Source organism: Anas platyrhynchos, chromosome 13 (assembly GCF_047663525.1).
Source record: "Anas platyrhynchos isolate ZD024472 breed Pekin duck chromosome 13, IASCAAS_PekinDuck_T2T, whole genome shotgun sequence".
NCBI lineage: Eukaryota > Metazoa > Chordata > Aves > Anseriformes > Anatidae > Anas > Anas platyrhynchos.
Window position 1 is genome coordinate 2,417,380 of NC_092599.1, and position 22,331 is coordinate 2,439,710.

The following is a 22,331-nucleotide window of genomic DNA, read 5'->3' on the forward strand; positions in this document are numbered from 1 at the left end:
ATCAATGAAACGACATCCACAATGCTAACAAATAAGCTTCTTTTCAATACTGGTTTTATGAAAGAAAAGGAAACTCCTTTTTAACATAGCTAGCTAAGGTAATGTTTATGGTAAATTTGGAAAAAAAAATCACCATGACGTTGCTTTCTGCTCAGGATATAAATCTGAGCCTCACGGAGGGCTGAATTGAAAATTCGTGAATTGAAAATTCATGAGCAGCCAGATTAAAAATAGAATCAGGTCAATGGGAGCACTTCCGAAATGCTGGGATCAGAACAGAGCTGGTGGCGTGGTGAGCCCTGGCCAGCAGGCACCGTGCAGGAGCCATGGGCTGCGCAGTCAGCATCGCGGCACAACGTGCCCTTATGGCAGCAACAATACGGGTGGAAATACGGAAGGGTTGGTTTCCAGTTTAATTTGCTGGAGCTCAGGAGCTGATTTCAGGTACATGGTATCAGGTTAAGAAGGCAGACAGAACAAGAGAGTCTTACAGCAAGCAAGAAACCAAGTGATATGTCATTCAGAGTTATAATAGTCAGGAAAACAGGTATAAGTCACTGTAATTGCATTAACACTAACATGTTTTCTGTCATATAGGTCTATCTATCAAGTAGGACATGTAGCACTCAGAACAAATGTTGTAGGAGAACAATAAAGCACAGCCTATTGTAGGGGCTCAAAGCAGAGAAAATGGAGGAAGAACAGATCTTGCACATTTAATTAACCTTTCCTGCTGCAACAAGAATGTCAAACAACTTTCATGTCACTGATATGCTAACAGAGGAAAAAATAAACATTGATACAAGAATGAAATACAACAGAAGTCAACCTTTCCTGACAACTTCCAGTAGCACTGAAAGAAGTTGACAACACAGGCAGGGCTGGGTTATCTGCAGCAAGCAGGCAAATTTGAATTTCATTTTCTTTTTCTTCTTCTTTTTATTTTTTTTTCTTTACTAGGCACAGAGGCAGATAACCAGGTTGAAAAGAGTAACACTGTTAAAGCCAGATTTTAATCTCCGGGGCAGACGCTGTGACAGAGTGTGTCCCTGTGCAGCACTGCACGTAAGCCCCTGCCTGATGTTCCACATCAAACACTCCAGAGCATTTCCTGCTCCAAGCATCAGCCCCCAACCCACCAAAAGCAACTGGTGTAGCTCTGCCAACATTGCTGTTATATTTCCGTAATGACATAATACTTCTCAGTTTTAAAAAGAAAAATAGCTTTCATTCAGCCTCAACTATTTATATGAAAAGTCTACAGGAAGTTGCTTTCCTTAAAAAAAAAAAAAAAATCACTGCTATGTGAAATTCAAGAGCCTAGCTTGCAGAAAGGGAGTTTTGTTAAAAAACAATTTGTTTTCAGTAATAAATGGCTGCCAAACACAGGCTATCCTTGAAAACTGGGTATTTACAGACCAACATCTCATCATTCTGAAGACGAGCCTGGTATTTCAGTCTATTATCTTTAAAAGCAGTAATTAGCAGAGATCATAGGCTAACACTCCCCTGTATGAACCCTCTGCTTACATGAAGAAAAGAGGATGTAAAGATGGTTCCCCACATTAGGACCACCAGAGAGGGGATGCTGATCTTCCCATGAAGCCTTTAGCTTCTGTGCTGAAACAGTGTGAAAATCGACACAAGCCATGGTGGCAGCGTTTGTGTATGATCTGCTGTCCACCAGAAACGGGATCTGGACTGGGAAATTTCACTCGGTTAATTAGATTGTAATCTAACATTTGCTCCAGTAGGAGTCCACCAAAGGCTTGATTTAATGCAGCCTTGGCTCTGGGCTGAGCAAAACTGTACAACTGATGAGACTTCATTTACTGTCCACATGGGAAAAATCAAGAGAAACATGCAATTTTTTATTATCAGAAACAGCAATTCTCAAACCATTTTAATTAAAAAGGAAAAAACAGTTTGAATCAACCCCAAATTCTTTCCTTAACATGAAAGATTTCCCTTTGTTCTTGCTATTTAACCCTTTTGTAACATTGCCTCATTTTGTTTTAGCCAACTATAAATGAAGAAATGAAATGGAAGCTCAAAAAAATATATCGGATTTCAAAATTAAATATGTCTTTTAGAAATATTTCCAGTTCTAAAATATCCGTCTCATAGGAGCAGGTGTAGAAAGCCTTTAGGTGGACCTGACTGCAGGCTCTGACATGGTTAATACCTCAATTCCAGGCTGTGCAACCACTACCAGAAACCCATTCTGCAAGCAGTCTTTAATTGGTTATACACAATTAACATTTATTAACACAAGCTGGGAACGACACCTATAGTGTGGCACGACACATGCATAATAAATCACAAGCTGTAACCACCACCATGCTCCACCAAAATCCCTGCTCTTTACTCGCAGCCATGAGAAGGCAAATGAACCATTTGCAAGTGTTTTCTGCATGTTACCATGCCAATGTCCTTCCAGCGATGTGTTTTTGTTATCCAGCAACTTTGATTCCCAATCAATATGTGCTATTCAGACAGGTTTTATTCCAAATTACACCCTTTTTGAGATGTGTTGTTTGTAAAGGACAGTCATTTTAAAAATATCCCCCAAAATGATATTCTCACAAAATATTTACTGCATATTGCATCTGATATAATAAAACCACCTAAAATCAGGCAATCTGCTTACCATAAAATATCAGCTGTCCTCGTGCCACATTTTTCCCTCTCACATTTTCAGCTACACACTCATAGAGTCCAGCATCTTCTTGCTGAAAATTTGGGATTTCCAGAAGCCCACTTGATCTGTGTCTCCTAGCTTTTCGGGGTATCTGTTTCCCATCTGCTCTCCTCCAGCTGATTGTAGGAACTGGGCTAAATGAGAAAAACAAAGCAAAATAAGATACATAATAAAAGTTACAGGTCTTGTCCTGATAGCCTCTTGTCTCATCAACTTGAAACTGCTTCATGTTTGAGGATGATGAAGACGTGGCCAGTCTGAAGACTCTGTGAAGGATCTGGAGCAATTTTAAGTCGGGTGCCATGTATATACTTTATATAAGTATATGCATACCAAAAGTGTATTGCTCACATAGTCTTAAAAGCAGGAGACTGTTATAAAAGTGCTGTTTAGACAAAGTTGAATTTGGGTTTCTGCTGTGACAATACATCAATTTTCTTACCAATCCCACGTTTTAATTTTGGAAGTGCTGCTAGTGCTTACTCAAGAACCAGGACATGTTTTAGGTCTCACATGAGACCTCAGAAGTAAAATGTACAACCACATCTTTACAAAATAACTTATATCTTCTCTCCTCCTTGAGAGTTTATGTTTTTGTTGAGTAAAGTCTCTGCTCCCCAAGTCCTCTGTCTGTAATGAATCCTGAAAATAAGTAACTCCTGCTGCGGAAAGTGAAGGATTAGCAAACTTTGCAAACTCCACAGCACAGCACTATGAAAGTCAGAAGATAAAGAAATAACGGTGGATAACAACTTACTTTCCCAGGGCAAAGCACTCCAGTTTCACCGTTGTTCCTTTTGCAGATGGAACCGTTTCTGGGAACTGCACTTCTATTTTCGGCTCATACTCCCCCATCACCCCTGCGAACATAAGAGACACTAAGACTGGGCTGAGGTTTTGCAATAAATCCGCGTTTCTGTGCCGAGCTCTTCTCTACATCATTACTTGCCCAATTAATCCATTCATTTTAAACATGGCCCGTTGCTAACAGCCGTGCAGTGTGGGCTCTTTTCCCATTTACTACCAGAGGAAAATCAGAACCAGCGCTCCACACCATCTGCCAAAGATTAACATTTCTTCATGGCTGTGTTACTTTTGACTTTTGAATATTCACGGATTTTGCAGGTAACTTGTGGAATAAAAGGAAGCAATAATAAGGGAGGTTCACCGCCTTCTAGAAAATGAAATGCGGAACAAATGCCATTAGAAAAAGTTTTAAAAGTATTGGAGGTAATCAAGGCTTCTATTAACTTCAAGGAGTTAGAGGCACAGAGACCATACACTCCTTGGGCAATTTCTTTATATTTACTGCCCCAGTAAACCACATATTGTGGCAGCCTCTTCACCAAATTGTGTTAAAAAAAATTGTGCACATAAAAGGGCCATTACACTCATGATAAATCACTCCATTTCTTGTCACTGTACGGTCTTAAAACCTGCACATATAATTTCACCAATAGTGATTATCAGCTAATTGATGATTGCAGGTTAAATCCCAACCATGGGGCGCTGCTGGGGCACCCAGGGGCAGCAGGGTTGGGTACGGTGGCTGTGGCTGCAGTGCTGTCTCCCTGTGTTGCAAGGAGGTGGCGAGAGAAGCCTTTTGGCTTTACTTTTTTTCACAGTTAGAGAGGCTTGAAGCTGAAAATGCTCACTCTGAGGCTTACATCCAATCTCTCTTTACGTGGTGACCTGTGCAACGCCTGCTTTGGTGCACTAACAAGTCACATCAGCGTTCTTCAACCTCGTTCTTTCACTGCTACGTTGCACAAAGAGCAGCTGCTGCACAAAGTCAGCCATCCAAATGAAATGCATTTGTTAAAGATATGAATGCTCTCTCTGTACACACGCCCTGGCAAGCTCATACAGCAGGAAGCCCGTGAGTCTGTGTTAGCACTCTGGCGCTTACAGATCACACAGAAAGGAATCACGGAGCACGATCCCCATTAGCCCTTGGCACATTAACAGCGCAGCCCTGAAGGGCTGGACTTATCCAGGGCTATTGAGGAAGAGCCTCTCTGTTCTCCCAACTGTGAATTTACCAAATTTTGCCTAATTTTCTCCACATTCCACACTAAACATTTGCTGGGAGAGCTCCAGCCAGGACACGGAGCAGCTATTGCCTGGCTGTTCCCAAGAGCAGGGCCGCGCGTGTGAATGTTTGCCAGAACAGAACTTTCTGGCAGATGCTAACATTTATTGAGATCTTTTCCCAGAAGAGCACTTCCATGTTGTGCAGTGAAGACCACGGTCTGGCAGAGGAAGAGCTTTTGAGGGAAGCATGACCAGGTGCAGCCATTTTCCTCGCTTTGGCAGACACTGACTTTCAAGTGCTCAGCGGGGACTTCCTTGAAGAGCTGAGCACCTTCAGCCATCACCCTCCCCAAGAAGAGCTCCTCAGTGCCCACGACAGCCCGTCCCCCCCCCAACCACCCCAGGGGCTGCACCAGCAGCGAGCTGAGAGGTGGGAGACACCTCACAGAGCAGGGAACATGGTGGATGCTCCACAGGAGCAGTCTGCCTGCAGCCAAGGCCAGACACGCCACGTACTTAATCCAGTCCTTAAAAAGCAAAAGCAACAAGAGCAATTCTTTCTTCTTCCCTCCCTTCACTCCTAAAGTGATAATTTGGCCCCCTTATGCAAAGTAGTCTGTAAAATATCACTTGACACTAACGGGCTATTTAGGAAATTAAGGCACAATGTATTATTAATACATTATTCACGCGACAGATCAGGAGGGGGGAATGAGGAATGGGAGGGAGAGACAATGGCTTTCTTTTTTTTTTTCCCCTTCTCTTTCTTCCTTGTTCGTGTTTCCTTGCCTGCGGTCGGAGCTGGAAAGCTGTGACCCCAAGGAGAGAATTGCAGGGCAGAGGTGGGAGAGCTGCCGGGCACCGGCCACAGTCACTGTTCCCCGCAGCGCCAGCCCCCGCTGCTTTCTCTTACAGCAAGGAACCAGCGAGTTTAGCAGCATTACTGCTAACGTTACAACACCACCCACTTCAAAACCAGGACCTGTACCAGGAAAAACCACCAGGCTCCCACTGCAGCTCTAACCTACCTGTAGCTATCGGGTGTGCTGCAAGCCCTGTCTTCTCTGCATTAAAGGAAAAACATCAGGGCACAGGACATATCTCTATACTGAATCCAAGCCCATTTTCACACAGACAGCTCTTATTTTTCCTGCTGTTCCTGGGTGAGTTAACATCTGACTTAGCATTGCAGGTGGAAAGCAGAGGGGAGAAAATAAAAGACTAAAATAGACCCAGGTTTGTAGCTTGGAGAATGTTTTCAGTGTCATGACACATCAGATGTTGTACGTGTTTGCAGTTCAGAGGATTTCATATTTTTCTCCCAATTTCAAGGCTTAAAAATGTGCTTTTGGATGAGAGTTCCAGGAACTCAGAAGCAAGCTCATTTGTCTGAGGAAATGATACGCATTTCCTGACAACACCTGTGAAATGTTAAAGTTTAATTGGCCCATACAGCTGCTGCCGACGGTAATTTCATTCCGGGTCTATTGTGGCACTTTCTCACTATTACTGTTTTAATTTTGATGTAAAACTCCAAAGTGCATTTTTAAAGAGAAGAAGCAAAGCACTGCAAAAGCGCTGCTGTGGCGCCAGGGACAGCCACGGAGAGGTGCCAGACAACTGGTTTGGCCATTCATGTTTCAATCCTTTTTCTGTCTGAGCTGCACTGGTGAGGCACTCCTAGCCTTACTTCAGGCATCAGGACCATTTGCAGCCCTCGGTGCCATATATATTTAGCTACTCATTATATTGTCCAGCACAGAAATAGTGCAGAGAGCCATTTCTCTGCAACAGGAGGCACCGGCTGGTACCACCATGACAAACTGCTGCCAGAGCAGCTGTGGAGATTCAAGCCAAAACCTGACCTCAAAGCCTGGGGAAACCTAGGCAACTGTAACATCTCTTTCTGCCTTTTACATGGTGTGAAAGTGGGGGAGAACAGAAAGCAGCTCCTTTGGGACAGCAGCACAAAAGGAGGGTGCAGGCACGAGAAAACAATAAAACATCGGGGAGTCCTCAGTGGTTCCTGCCCCAAGCCTAACCTACACAATCAGAAGGCTGCAGGGATGCTCTGCGTTGCTGAGCAGCCCAACCTCTGACCTTTTTCCACCATATTTATCACTGTCCAATAACTTCTGGTGCCAGGAACAGAGAGCTTGGGCCAACGGTGACCAAGACCTCTGCCTCAGCATGGTTTGCTTCCACTACCCTTCCTCTATGATATTTACATCCCCAAGGAGGAAAAGCCGTCTGGGGATAACTAATGGGGCAAGAGGCAATGTCTGTTCCCACAGCAGCAGGAGAGGAACCTGGTTCCTGTGCCTCTGGTTACAAAAGCACTGAAAACGACATCAGGAGATCTGCAACTGCAGAGCCCTGCAACTGCAAACAAGCAGAAGAGAAGCATAAAGGCACAGGTGGGGGATGCAATCTGCCTGTAGGATCTGGTTTCATCCCATACACCTGTATCTTTCCCCTGTACAGATTACAGCTCAAAAGCCTGCTATTGTAAAGCAAGCTGTGCTTTAAAAAATGCACCGAAAAGCTGTTTTTCCAGGGTGATTAAATTCAGGCAAAATACCCATGACTAAGATGGCAGGTATTCAGCATACAAAACCCAAATGATTCACAACAGAGTCTAGAAAAATTACTGCTGTACGTTGAAGAAGAAATGGAAAAAAAAAAAACAACTCAGTGTTGTGGCAGGGGAGTCTTCAGCCCAGCTCCTGCAGAAGCGAGCTGCTCTGGGTGGACAAGGACTGCCGGAATGACAGAGATTTGGAGTGCTGCCACTGAACGAGTACCCACCACGTAAGTCTTATAAATATCCCCTATAGCAACTGAATTTCTTAATAGTGAGCAATGTAGAGTTGGCTGAACTGTGAACGTCCAAACTCTAATTTCTTCCTCGTCGAAGGAGGGGGAGTGAGAGAGCGGTTGTGGTGTTTAGCTGCCTAGCATGGTAAAACCACCACACTCTGGAATTGAGAATTTTTTAAGTTTTTGAGTGAGAGATTATCATATGCACGTATGGAAAGAGTCTCCTCCTTTTCTCTCTTCATCTCTATGAAATAATTCCAAATCCAGATAGAGGCACTATACTTAGTTATAAGTGACTAGTGTTCTTCTTGTGTAGCATCTTATCCCATCATTTATTTCTTTCAAAACAACAGGGCTATGTGTGAAACACAGGGACCCACAGTTAATCGTGCACGAGAGTAAAAATGCTTTGCAGTTTAAGAACAACTTCGATTTTTGAGAAAAACAGACATTACAGAGATTTTTGTAAAGTACCTTGACTTTTTCCAAATTCATAAAATGCATTTCAACATGAAGCCAGCCATTTTTAGTGACAAACCAATTTGTAACAGGTTCACTGGGGATGGTCAGAGCATCGAGGCCAGGACAGGAGCCCTGCACCCCGGGCTGCGGGGTCTCAGGGCTGCAGTAGCCCCTCCCTGGCTCCCTCTCCGGAGCAGGTCAGTGACTTAAATTAATACGGAGAGGTACTTTAGGATTTTTCCCATTAAACTCAGTAATTGAAATTCAATGGAACTGAAACATTAATTGCTGGTGAGCTAACCTGTGAGTCTACTGATATAATGATATAGTGTTGTAAAGAAAATAACATATATATTATTGGACATAGGAAATATGAATGCCAAAGATAAACCTGACACATTTGCCAGTTGCAGCACAATGAGCCTTGCCTTTTGCTCATTTCTCTTCACACTTCCAGAGCAACATATGTAATTTCGTTTTTTTCAAGCACAATAGAGTGTAATATTCAGATTTTACACACTTTCTGGGGTTATTCTATGTGGAATGAAAAGCTGAGACTTGCAGATTTTTAAAATGCAGGTTGCATGTAATACTAGTGCCCTCCTATTTTAAAACACACTCAGCACATGTTCAAATTTGAGTACAGCCATCTTTGCTCTACAGATATTACAGCACCTTTCCTGTTTAACTCAGGAATGTATTTCGGAGCTCCTCAGAGGTTCAATTAAAGTTTCATATCTATAATAAACAGCAGAGTGCACTTCAAAGGAATCGGAGAACATTCCCGAGAATTACCTCGGGAAGGCAATTGGTCTCTGTAAATAAAGCTGAGTGCGTGCAGAGGAGCGATGCACTGGGGTAGAGCCCTTGGCAATGCACTTGACAATCAAGGTGATTAGCAATCATCATAGCATTACCCACGTTTCAGAAACAGAAGCAGCCATTGAGCTCAGTTTTGAAAGATGGAAGTGCCTTCTGTAAGGTAAGGCTTGCATAGAAGTCCTGCTAATTTAATACCTACAAATATTTCTTGTTCAGTACTGAACATGTTAACATGAGATGAATTTAAATATTCCTCATTGTCTTTCAGATGTTAGATGACTTATTTTGGACTCATAGGGCCAGATTTGCTGTCACTTAAACCACTGCCACTGTGTGTAGAGAAGCAGTGCAAGGAAGAGCAGATCTGGCACATGGAAAAGCAGTTGTCCTCACCTCTCCCAGTGTAATGGGGGCACTTGTTTATTGCCCCAGCCCTTCCAAAACCCCACCTATAGGACACACGTTAACACGAAGGGAACAGCACTACAGGCTGGCAGCACTGAGCCCGTCTTACACGGCAGGAATTTCTGTACAATACTGCTAGGCAACAAAGGATCTTCTAGAAGAAGTTTCTAATAATGCCTTTCTATTTCTGGAACAAATGTCCTAAATGTTATCCTTTAAACAGACTCTGCAAATTAACATGCAAATTTATTTTTCTTATCTACTCAAAAATGACTATGATACAAATCAATTGTCTGTATAAATTTAGAAATCCTCCTTTGGTTTCTTTTCACTTATTTTTGTACTATTCCACAGACTACTAAAAATAGCATTAATTCTGCTGGGAAATAGAGCCTGAGCTAACAGTTACCGAAACAACAAAGTATTTTTGTTCACTTTTGGGCTGCACAAAATGAGCAAAGCTACAGTATATCCAAATTCTGAAATCTATTTTATTTCCTGTCTTTGGTCGAGTGTCGCCAGGTTTTTCTGTTATAACGAGAGTTCTTCCAATGATGGAAATAGCAACCTTGGCCACAGCACCATAAAACCCACCAGTGACTATGATGCTATGATGTGGAACCATAGCTAAAGCAGAAGTTTTCAGCCTCTCTGAACCTCTGCAAAAGGAAAACCTCTCCCTTTACTCTACACAGTAATATTTTAAGCCATTTGTTATTTTTTGGCAACAGCCAGTCAAAGAAACCCAGACAGGCCCTACCATCGTTCCTGAGGATGAGTGGGGTTGGGGGGCCCAGGACCCGGCTGTTGGTCACCGTGTTTGTCACCACGCAGGTGTAGTTTCCCACATCTGAAGCTTCCACCTTCGCGATGTACAGATTGCCAGTCTCCTGCGAAACGAAGCGGCGGTTGTCCTGATGCACGAAGGATGGGTACTCGTTGAAGATCCAGGCATAGGTGAGCTCTGGAAGCATAAGGCACCACCGGAGTTAGTGACAGCCCGTAAACCTCCACATGGCTCAGTCCCAAGTCTGAACTAAAGCCCTGGAAATGATTTTCTCCCTGCCTGCTTTGGTTAGGCACAACAGATCCATCACAGCCCATGAAATGACCAAACAGCACACATTTTGCAAGCTTGCATCTTTATGGCTATAGGCTATAAATATAAATTTCCAAATGTGACTCCTCTGAGCCTGCACACAGACCTTATTGCTCTTAAAATGTTCCTTAAAGATCATCCAACACAGAATACAATGCATTTTATAAGGATCCCACTTCTTCTGTCATGAACATTTCAATGTTTCTGACTCTTTTTTTCTTTTTCTTAGCTCAATTTTTCCTCAAAAGTTTGGAGGAGGGTCTGCTGAGCCATGTTACCATACACTGTATGTTTGATTCCTTTGGAAGTTCAGAATCAGCAAAAAATTCCAAACACCAAATTAAGCAGCTGTAATCTTCTATGTGTCTAATTAGATAATACTCTGTGTTTTGAAAGGCATCTTTGGAAGTTATTTGCGCAACAAAAAATAACAGAGAGACATGCTGCAAGTGGCTGCAGTTTATAAGTAAGGTTAATGCAATATAACCCTATTATATTTGCCTAAGACTAATGCCCGAGCCCGCTAAAATGCTTGAAGAACTCAAGTGAGTACAAGATTGTTGTAGTTTTCTAAGGGAACAGTAATTATACTAAAAAGCATATTCTTAGTTTAATACTCTAATGAGTCATAACTGTAATTGACCTCAACTACCATTAGGTACTTTGGAAAATAAATTCTGTCCTCATGTTCCACTGTTTACACATACAAGAGGTTGAAAGCAGATTGTTGGCTTTTATTTATTTATTTCTTAACAACAGGATTATAAAATGCCTACTTAGACTTTTAGGAAGATATGATAATTATGTTTATGTGGGAATATCTAATCATCATATTTACACATGTGCATCTAATTATAAGTAACCTCATGCTGATGTCAAGAGGATACTCAGAGCAAACAAGGTAGCACTTCTCAGCTGGCTTATTATTTTCTGCAAGTAGTTTAATTTTTTAATTTTTTTATTTTTTTTAAATTTACTCTTGGTGAACAATTATCTTGTTCCTCCAGAAGCATCCAGCTTCTCCAATAGGCAAATAAACATCAGTGCCCTGGAATGCACAGAGGCATTTAAAACTGAGCAAACCTTCACACAGCAGGTTTCCACCACAGCCCCCCAAACTCCGCAGTACAACATTTTGCATTGCCTGTGGAATGGTGAATTAACCACATGTTCTTCATAGAAACACAGGACCAGGAGGGTTTTTCGGGATCAACAACCCCTGACCTCCCCTATCCTTCCCCAGGAGGTTGCCTAGTCCCACTCACAAACATCCCAGAAGCAGCAAGGTTTTCAGTTCCTGCTTTCCTATTCAAAGTTGGTTTTGCTTTTAACTGCTAAGAACCCTCTAATTTCTGGGTTAAATATTTTTATTACTAGGCTATATCCATGTGCTTCTGGGCTAATGATGCCTTTAGCTTAATGGGTCTTGCCTCTTCACTGGTGAGAGCAATCAAAAGTCCTTCTGCCTTCATTTCCAAGACAGTCATTCCAACCTCATGATGACTGTAGTAGATTTTCCTTAAAAAAAAAAAAAAAAAAAAAAGCTCTGCTAAAGCTCTGCTTTAGTTGTAAGTGTTGAAGATACGTGCCATTTGAGCAGAGTGCTAGGTAGGAAATCCTAGATAAGAAAATCAAGTTGTGCAAGAGTAAGAAGGTCTGACCAAAGAGAGCACCCAAATGCAAAGAGACTGTGGATTCTTCCAACACCGGAGGCAGAAAAATGGATCTATTCCTTGAGAGCCCACCCTCAAAATCTTTCCAAGACATCTTCAGATTTAATCAGTTTGGCTACATAAAAATAAGGAACCCCAAATCAAAGTGCTGGACATAACAAAGATCTGATGTGACAACTCTGCCTTAGTTTCATTAAAACAAATCATTGTCCACCAAGATGCAACTGCCTGAACCGCACAGCCTTAGATAGTAGGAGCAGTCCATTATTGCTCTAAAATATCTAAAACTACTGGATAATTGTCTCTCTAAAATAATGTGGGACCGATGGAATAAAAAGCACAGGAAATACAGCAGACTGGAGTCTCTGTGAGTGCATTTGCTTTTGCAGCAACATGTAAATAAATACTGTATCAAACTCACTTTGATTTCCTTAGAGATCCTAGTGCAATATTTATGGCTTTTCAAACTTGACGGATTTCTTTTGATAAGGTTTCACATACTAATTGCTCTGGAAGTGATAGACAGTTCGCATCCCATAGGCAATTTGTAACAACTGTGTAAACAGACACTTAAAATACAGCCTGAGATAGCTCCTGGTGACTGCGAGTGATGGAAACATCTACAGGAGTTACAGACACACAGATTTCAGCACAAAGGATGTTCAGTAACTAGCAATTCACACTTCTCTAATTACACAATTAACTTTATATCCTTTAGGATTTATTACAAACTTCTCCTTTTTAATTTGGGGACCTTTACATGTAATTTTGCCTTGTTTACCGTATTTTATTTTATGATTATTATTTTTCTTTTAAAGCACATCCAAGCTGATCTCTTGAACAGAGAAGCTTATCTGAAGTTTTCTGACCCATATTTGTGCTTTGGAAAAATCAGAATCCCCACCAGCTGCAATGCAACAGCAGCAGTGGAACCCCTGCCACTCTCCCCGCTTATTCTGCGCTCTTCCTCACTGTCTTGATGGTCTGGATTTCCATGACAGATTAGAGTGAGATGAAGACTGTGGGGAGATAAGGATTGTGGCAGATCTTCACTCCTCTGATGACTCTTACCAGTGGTGGTAGCAGGGGGGAGCACATGGGGTGTGAGCAGAAGTTTGGTTGGACTTTGGGCAATGGCAGGGAAGGACAAAAACATGCAGAGCTGTGAATCACACCAAGATCATACATGTGGCAGGAAGGTCCGCTACACCCCAGCACACAGAAGTGTTTCAGCCAACAGTGTCTGTCAACTTCAGCAATTAAAAAGACAATAAATTATTTAAGGCATTTGAAATGCCCACTATGGATTTTGGACATGTAAGTGAGCTCACCCTGCACACTGCAGAGCCATGAAGGGAAAACGAGAGAAACAGAGATACAGTTCTATCACTGTGCCTTCCCGCATCATTTTTGCTTTTTTTTTTTTTTTTTTTTTTCTTCTTACTCCCATACCCCCCCAAAAAAATACTGTCCTCCTGGGCCTGCAGTTACTGATCACATCCAGGTCCTGTCATTTTTCTGAAGTAGCCAGTGAGAAACTCTATTAAAGTGCTCAAGCTCTCATTTACTGTCCACAGAATACTTCTGGCTCAAGACAAGAAACAAAACTAAAGATGCTGTAAATTTTTATTTTTTCTCTAAATGATTGTAAGCAGTTAAGAAATGTTACTGAAAACTGCACAGAAATTCTTATATGAGTAATTATTGTAATTAGGCCATGTGGTTTGCCAAAATTATGTTCTCTGGTCTTCTTTTTTTGTCACATGCATGCTTTGCATCTTTGCCTTTTAGTACAAGAAACTTTTTTTTTTTTTTTTTCTCTTTTCTTTTGTGGAAGTCTTTACTATAAAGGATAAAGGCAGGGCTGCCACTTGAAAAGGTCTCTGCAGCTATTATGGGAAAATCTATTAAAACATCACGATTATGGTTACCATAAAGCTGAATGGAAGAATGAAATTTTGAAATTAATATTTGCAAAAAAAGGGGCATCATTTATCACTTTTAATAAGAACAGTGTGGTACAATACACTTTCAGTTTTTATAGACTTAACTGAAAGTTACTGAGATTAATCCCATCATTAAGGATTCTCAAAATTTATATATTATCACCAACCACACCACTCGCACGTCGGACAGGTGGGAACTGTTATTTAACGTGAAACAAAAGCTCTGCAGCATTTCCCGTAAATCTGAATACATAAAAGTTATGCTTCATTACACACTGCAAGAAACAAATATGAAATTAAGAAAATCCTCCCTGCATAATTGTCCCTAGCCCTTCTCACCCCGTTTCCAGCACTTGCTGTGCTCCAGGTCAGGCAGTGCCAGGTGCTCACACCTGCCGTGTATTTCATGCATTCAGATACCATAACCATTTTTTGCATTATGGAAGGCTAACCATATCCCACGTCCTCCCCATCTAGTTCATAAAAGCCATTCAAATCCCCAAACCATATAGAAATCAGGCCAAGACGTTATTTTCAATTACCCATTTCCACCACTACCCATGAAAGCACACGGATGCTGTCCCTGGGAAGCACTGAACCCAGCACTCCTAGTGCAAATGCACTGTGTCCCTACGAATCCCACCTGAGTGGTGACATTCACCTTAAATGCATATAGGAAAGGTTAAATACACATGTGGACCCCCCCCAGATCACAAGCATTTAATTTCCTTGAATTTTGAAGAACATTCATTATTATGAATAACACCATGAATGGAAAAGAAGGCTTAACGCACAACAACATTTTGCATGACAGTGCAGTGGGAAAGAGAAAACAATGGACTGTCAGGGAGAGATGAATCCCTGGCATTACCTACCACGTACTTGGCCCTAGCCAACCCCCTGAAGCTCCTTTCCACCCATACCAGCTTGTCTGCAAACGTAGTGCCATGTCTGGACTTTCTGGTAGTTTTTCTCCTTCAGAGTTTTATTGTAATAGTAGAGCCGCATGAATTATGCATAGTACACATTTCTTTTGTGAGCCTATAGCCCATTTCATTGCCCTGCTAGCACTTTGGATCAATTTTTTATCTTCTCTTCTTAAATAATTGCAGCATAATTTAAAGGAATCAACCTGGATGCAAACATGACTTGATAAATCTCCCCTTGGCCCCATGCTCTCCATCAGGCAGGGCCGGTCAGCCAGGTAGCATCGTAGCCTCTGTGCCACAACTGCAACTTTTAATGAAAAGAGTAATGAATAATGAACAAGATTAATCTAAAGTTAATAACACATTTTTGGCTGAACACTCGTCTGTGCTAAAACTGACAGTGCAGTTACTCAGCAGTCAACCATTTGCAAACAAAGGAAGGTACCATCCTTGGCAGCCGGGGCAGGAAACAAGCCTTAATGGTAGCAAATCAATTTGTGAATTTAACTTACAACAGTATGAAAGGGCCAGTGGTCGTTAGTGCCAGCAGTGATATAGCGACTGGCAAAAACCACGTCTTCTGTAAAGGAGCATTTAGCCACACTATTCAAGGAATAGCTCTAACTCTTCCAAGACCCCTCTTCATTCCCAGCAACTTTGCAGATCCAAGTGATAGGCTTGTATGAGAGATCTTAGGAAGCACTCGTATGATAAGCAGGAAGATGCTACAATATTTTGGAGTTTTACCTGATACTGTACAGTTCAGCAGTTACAGGAAGTAACACTGCCACACAACACACTCTTTGAAGCCAATACAACCAGTCAGGCAAATCCAGAAATGGCCAGATTCATGATGTTTTAAAATAGTAAAATAAAGGAGTTAATACGATGGGAATCGTTATAAAGACACAAAACTAGGGAAGGCAATGGACAGACTTTGATAACTCACCTCTCTGACCTGAGGCATGATCAATCACAACTGAGACATCTCTGAGGTTTTTCAAAGTTTTTCTTAAAACCTTCCAATTGCACAACTTCTCCACGTGGTCTAGCAGGGCGTAACACCCTGGTAGAGAACAGGGTGATGCTGCAGGCTGTGTTCCTGCCATCTCCTAACCAGGCACCAGCAATGACTGGAAGTGGTCTCTACTTTGGGGGGAAAACTCATTAAACACAACTGTGCCCATGTGCTTACTGGTGCTGGTGTATGGGAACAGAAAAGCAGGATATATACGTACACATTCATGCATAAAAATGCATTCAGTGAATGCAACTTCCAGTGCTCCCTACCGGAGTTTGTCACCTTTTTAATCACAAACAACTCAAAATCACAGATCAATGTCATGTGCATTAATGAGTCAGAAGGATGAGGAAAGTGTACAGATCAGCCAAGTTTTGTGTCAGACATCCAGACAGCCTTTTGCAATGTGCTCAGGGCTGTGGTTGCTTCCCAGCCCCTTGAGTCCATGCTCGCCCAGCATGTAGAGCTTCACCTGTGGGTAATTAAAAAGGTAAGAGGTCTTCATTACCTGAAGCCCAATCAATAATCACCTGTATCTGCTGCATCTCCACTTTTCAGTATCTCTAAAATAGTTAAATATTTGATGGCTGTACATAATTGACCTGGCTTATCTCTCTCTAACAGCTTCCAGCCCTAGTCGATGGCTGGCTGTGCTGGCTGCTGTGGCACCGTAAGCATTAATGACTACTGCACCATGCCATTTGGGATTCTGACAAAGTTTTAACTTGAAATTCCCTCAGGGAGCACAATCAACGGCAGCCTTTATCTATGACCGAATAGAAAACGTTACGAGGTGGAGAGTCCTTTAGCTGTATTTACTACAGCTAAATACACACACCTACTGCAAAAACTTCTGACGGGCAGCTGACACCCTCCCAACCCCAGAGCAATCTAGCATGTGGGCTGACAGAGTTTGGAAGCAACTATATGTTTTCCTGTCTGACAAACTTCATAAATTGTCTTACAGAAATTTACAGCTTAGCGTGGTCTTGCCTGAAAAGAAAACCCACAAACAAACTCAACCTGTATTTGTCAAAAGGGCTTACGGTACCTTGGGGAGCCTTGTTCTGTATTTATTGAGACTGGAGAACTTTTACCTGGGATTACGTCTCATGCCACTCAATTTCATGCACCTCTGGTTAAAACGTGTGTTTGGCAGGTAGGTCCAGGCCAGCAGTGACCCAGGATCTTGGACAAGGGCTCTGAGGGATGGAGGAGCCCTTCCTAGCCCAAGGGAGGTGCAACCTCCAGCTGCAGCGGCTAGCAGCACCACGCCGGGCCCTTGGAGACACTGGCCCCTGAGGAAGGAATTATGAAGTGGAAGCCTACATCTGCTAAGGAACCTTGTGGGAAATCACCAGATCCTGGCAGGAACACCACCTCCGCCAGCATAAAGTGCAGCTGAGTTATGGTGAAATAAAGATTAAAAGGAAATCTTATTGAGCATGCAATGTAGTGTGCCGTGTAACTACAGCAAGCCAACCTTAAAAAAGAGCAACAACACAGAACGCTCTCATGAGAGGGTAAATAGCTATATATTTGCTGTAACCTTTACCTCTACTAATCGCACAACGCCGTACTTCTGGAAGCCAGGAGCCACACGCAAGTCTCCTGCAATACTGGTTTAACTCCAGATGATTTCACAGCTTCTCCCACTGTGCAATGCATAGAGCTTTATGATACTTGCTCTGTTTTTAAGCTGATTTCAATGAGGCTATTCAGGTAAAGAAAGAATAATAGCTTGATATGTTCCACAGAGTGGTATCAACACAAAGGAACCAATAAAGCACCTCTGTGGTAGATACTGTCAGCAGCAAATGGAAAGGAGAGAGAGGAGAGAGAGGCCAGAACAAAAGATAAAAGGGGCCAGACTGAAGCTGCTAATTACTTATGGGCAAACATCAAATGAGAACAAAGCTGGACATGTGCATAAATGATACATTGATTTTTAATTCCGCATAAGATTTTTGTTCTGCAGGATTCGATCATTATTTGTATTTTCCAAGCTTATCCTACATAAAGTGCTACAGATATCACCTTAAGGAATGACTCACAGTTTTAATCCATCAGTTTGTTTTCCGTTTAGAGTCAAAGAGAGTCAGCCTAAAACCATTTTTTTTTTTTTTTTGAGCGCTTGCTTCAGTAAAGCAAAAGGTCCCTGGGCTTGTTTTAAAACATATTTCAATGTGACCTAGCTAATCCTTTAATACCAGCTTTCACTACCTTTTGATCAGCCTCTTACTGTAGCTGTAAGAGATTAGATCAAACCTTTCCAAAAAGAAAGTTGGTTGTGGAGATTTTTCCTGTTGCAGTGAATTAATATTATGATCAACTCCAGGGCTGTAATACCTGGCCAAGCAGCAAGGGTGGGCAGTACGTCCTTTAGGGGACATCTCTGCATACACCAGACATAACACCGTGCCACTCACCCGTAAGACATAGGGAAAAAAAAAACAAACAACGTTCATGTATTTGATAGAAAGAGTTTTGATATATACCAGCTGAAAGCTACACCATGGTTGCATACTTAGACATATGTTTCAGGTAAGAGAAAATCCCTTGTTTATTTTTCAAAAACAAAATAACACCTTAACAGGGAGGAGTGCAGGACTGTTGGCTTACCTGGAGCAGTAGGTGCATTCAGAGATACAGAAACCCAACTTTGATTGCAGAATTAGGTAAACATCAGCGCTGTGTTTGTGTCAACAGCCTGCTTTCCTTTCTGGCCATCTCAGCTGAAAGCAGAAGGCTGCCCAGCCACTTCTGAGAGCTCCGTCTGAAGCAGCCAGGTGAAGCGGGGTGTGGAGGGTAAGGATGGTGGCAATGTGGTCAGAAGAGCCTGGGAGCTAGCCTCAGATCCCTGATTTATTTTATATAGAGATCACAAGATGTCAGGACTTTCAATAAATGCCTATTGACTGAATCCTGTCAGATGACAGATTTCACTCATCTTCAGGCAGCCCCTGCCTCCCGCACCCCTTTCAATACCGCTTCAATCTTCATTTAGCGGCAGCCGCAGTTTAACAGGGGAATAAACCACATGACTAGCTTGCAGATTATTTCTTTTTAAAGATGTCATGGGCTGTCACTGATAAATAAAAAATCCATTAGTGTCATGTTCCTTATTATTTCAATATTTCCAAGGTCTGTACTGGAGACATGAGCCTGCTCTCTTCTGGTTCTGTGGGAAGGCAGCATGAGGTAGGAGTACCAGATATCCCACCTTGCTGCCTACCCTGCGACAGCCCAACGGGGACACAAACGTCTGTGAACAGACACCACACAGTATGAGGGAAGACTCTAAGGACATTTACTGTCTCATTTAAAATTGCATCACAAATACATAGGGCCAGAGCAGCTCTGCTGGCACCAAAGGTGAATAAACGATGTATGCCAGATGAAAATTTGGATCTGAATGCTTGTGCCAAATTCTTTCCTCGACTGTGAACTTATTTTGCAACTCCTGTTCACAAAACCTATCCCTGCTGAAATGAGGCAGAGACAGGCACAAGCAAGAGGCACAAAGTTGGGTCCCTACTGTAGCATAAATCTAAAATGAGCTTGGCATTTATGTTATTGGAAATATTTGCAATTTCACAAATTTCTCAATTAAAACAGCACTGTATATTCTCTGTGTTGTCAGAAATATCAATCTGTTATACAGGCAGAAAAGAAAAGTGGTAAGTGAGTTACAAAAGCACATTTCCCTCTCACAAATTAGGAAATAATTTATCTCTCTCCCTTATCACTAAATATGTTGATAAACCTGGTACACACACTGAATCAGCAGTTTTAGAGAAAGGATTATGTCAGATTAATTTTAATCTAATCCATTTCTATCTCCTGAGAAGCTTTTTACTTCTTGCTTTTAATAATTTAAACACCGACTGTGGCATAATATAAAAAATAAATGTCGGGAGATGCACTCTAAATGGAAGCTACAACTCTCAATCACTTTTTATTTAAATGAGAATTTCATATGCCTGGTTCTAAGTTTAATGAAACCTCTTCTTGCTGAACTGTTATAATCTTCAACACGCAGAGCCAGGCACAAAAGCATGCTGCTTTCCTGCAGCTCCTGCTCACTGGCTTGCCATAATGCTGCTGCAGAAAAAGATGCTCCCAGTTAATGTTGTTCTGGCAGGCCGTTGGGAGCCAGCCACAGCTTTCAGGAGAGCTTCTCCCCTTTGTGTGAGCCGAGGATCTCACCTAAGAGGTGCACACTGCAAGGTGCTAGAAATTGGCAGCTTTGGGGATGTTATTTTCTCATTCTTGGCCTGAGATAACTCACTTGGAGATTTTAGAGCACAACATATTCACTGGAAATCACTTGTACATGTTGATACTTTCAAACACATTGATTTCAAACACATTGAAAGCATCCCTTGGTCAGTGCTAATCCAAAACACTTCTATTCTATTTTTTTTTTTTTTCTTTCCTTCCCCAGCCACAAGGGAGTGGCTTACCTGCTTATATTTTGGCTCCAATCTTTGCAGCAACCCATGAAGGCTACTCGATGACCTTGCAGCATTTTGACAAATAGTTCAACCAATGAATCAACACTTGCTAACAGCTTAGCAGATTTTTTGCTTCGTTTCCTAGAGAAATGGAACTTTTACAACCATGTTGCCTATCCGTCTGTGAGATACTCCTCTCTAAATTAACTTCTCACTAATTGGAACCAAATTTGACTGAGCAGAAAAGGGTTAAGAAGCCATTAAGATAGGAATGAAAGAGAAGAAACTCTTAACAACTCAGTAAGGGAAAGGTGGGGTAGTTCAGCACTTAAACAGCCTGCTTGGCAAGAGGTAACTGGACAGTCCTGGGAATATGGGTTGTGCAAGAAGCACATTTTGAGAAAGCTCTGGGCATGCTGCAGTGGACGAAACTGCAGGAAAATAAAGGCTGAATATTTAGGTTACTGTGGTAAAGTAGAGTGGGGAAGTAAAACACCCCAAGTCACATGCCACGTAAGAATACAGCAGGATGGGAATTGTCATCCTAACAAAAACAGAAAAGTAACGGCACTTGTCTGATTCAACTTTCCATCCCTCTAAAGAATTCACGTTAATGGGAATGGGCCATAAGAGAAAGATCCGGCACTGAGAAGCTGATTTAATACTTATGGGAACATGTGCTTAAAGGGCCTTTTCCCAAATCATGCTGAATCGGTCACACAGCATAAGAGCAACTTGCATTTATGCATTGGCATAGATGTTGCACAGTAGGCAGAGCAGGATAATGCTGCTTGGATAGAATGAAATAATCCATTGGTTTTAGATAGGCATTAGATGGAAATGTCCTTGGCCTCTTTAGCTGTATGTTCTTTTTATTTATTTATTTTTTTCCTTTCCATTGCCTTTTCCAAGGCTGACTGTATAAATGCTTTCCTGCTTTCCAAAGTTTTAACATAAGGTTTCCTTAGCGTTGACTCTAAGGGCAGCAAGAGAGAATATTACAAATTCTTCTTCCCATTTTATAACAACATTTCTAACCTGCTTGGGGGTGAAAGCCCCCATATATTGCTCCTGATATGCTATAAAAATGGCTGACAGTTGCCTTTTGCCACCTGCACTGCTCTGAGCAGTTTTTCAAAGTTTTTTTTTTTTTTTTTTTTTGTTCCCCTTGCACTCTGCAACTGGGGCTGTACAAGTGAGAAGCCCAGATCTGATTTGTGCAATAGATTATTTACGAGACAAATTCCTCAAACCATTCATCACGTAGCACAACACAGGCTATCAGCCATCCTCACAGCCAAAACATTTTCAGTGTTTCCAGCCCATGAAGTGCCCATCATCACTTTTAAAATATATATAAATAAAAGGAGAGAAAAACTGACCAGATGAGAAACCAGGCATTAATCATTTTTCTGCAGAGCACAGAAGTGGTCATAGCACTGCTGTAATCAGTAAAGTGCTTTCTGAAAAACATGTCTGGTGTCTACACTTCACTACCTACCATACAGCATGAAAGGCTGAGATTGAGATGAAATCAGAATTGCCATCTCTTCTGTCAAATGCTAAAATTTAGTTAGTTCTACTTGATTAAGCTGTGCAACAGGACTAAAAGTTCTCTCAGATATTGCGGGAAAAAAAGGCAGGAGAGAATGGGAAAAACCTGAACATATCCATTATGTGAAAAGATGTGAAAATAATTCTCTGTCAACATTTCAGCTCACAGACACAGACTACATGGGTGTATTTCCAACAGCAATAATAACATGAGTTGGGAAAGAGAAATTTGAAACAAACTTTAATAAATTCCCTCCTCTTTGAGAAGATGGACTTTTTCAAGTGTATCTAGGACATGGGTGCTGCAAAGAGGGGCAGAAAACTTGTTTTTCTTTAGTGTTTTGTGTGTGTAATAACAATGCAAATACCTCCAAAATTGGGCAATTCTGGCTAGGGCTTTTCCATAGA

At 41.8% G+C, this 22,331-nt stretch overlaps 1 protein-coding gene across 5 annotated transcripts in view; it reads right to left on the reverse strand.

Moving 5' to 3' along the window:
- LOC101793345 (contactin-4) overlaps window positions 1–22,331 on the reverse strand; it is a 295,254-nt gene that overhangs the window by 66,505 nt on the left and 206,418 nt on the right. For all 5 annotated transcript variants that reach the window (XM_038185894.2, XM_072044289.1, XM_072044290.1 and 2 more), the window contains 3 exons: window positions 10,005–10,208; window positions 3,459–3,561; window positions 2,651–2,835 (listed from right to left, as the gene is read on the reverse strand). In XM_038185894.2, coding sequence (XP_038041822.1) covers window positions 2,651–2,835; window positions 3,459–3,561; window positions 10,005–10,208 — 492 coding nt within the window. The remainder of the gene's footprint in view (window positions 1–2,650; window positions 2,836–3,458; window positions 3,562–10,004; window positions 10,209–22,331) is intronic.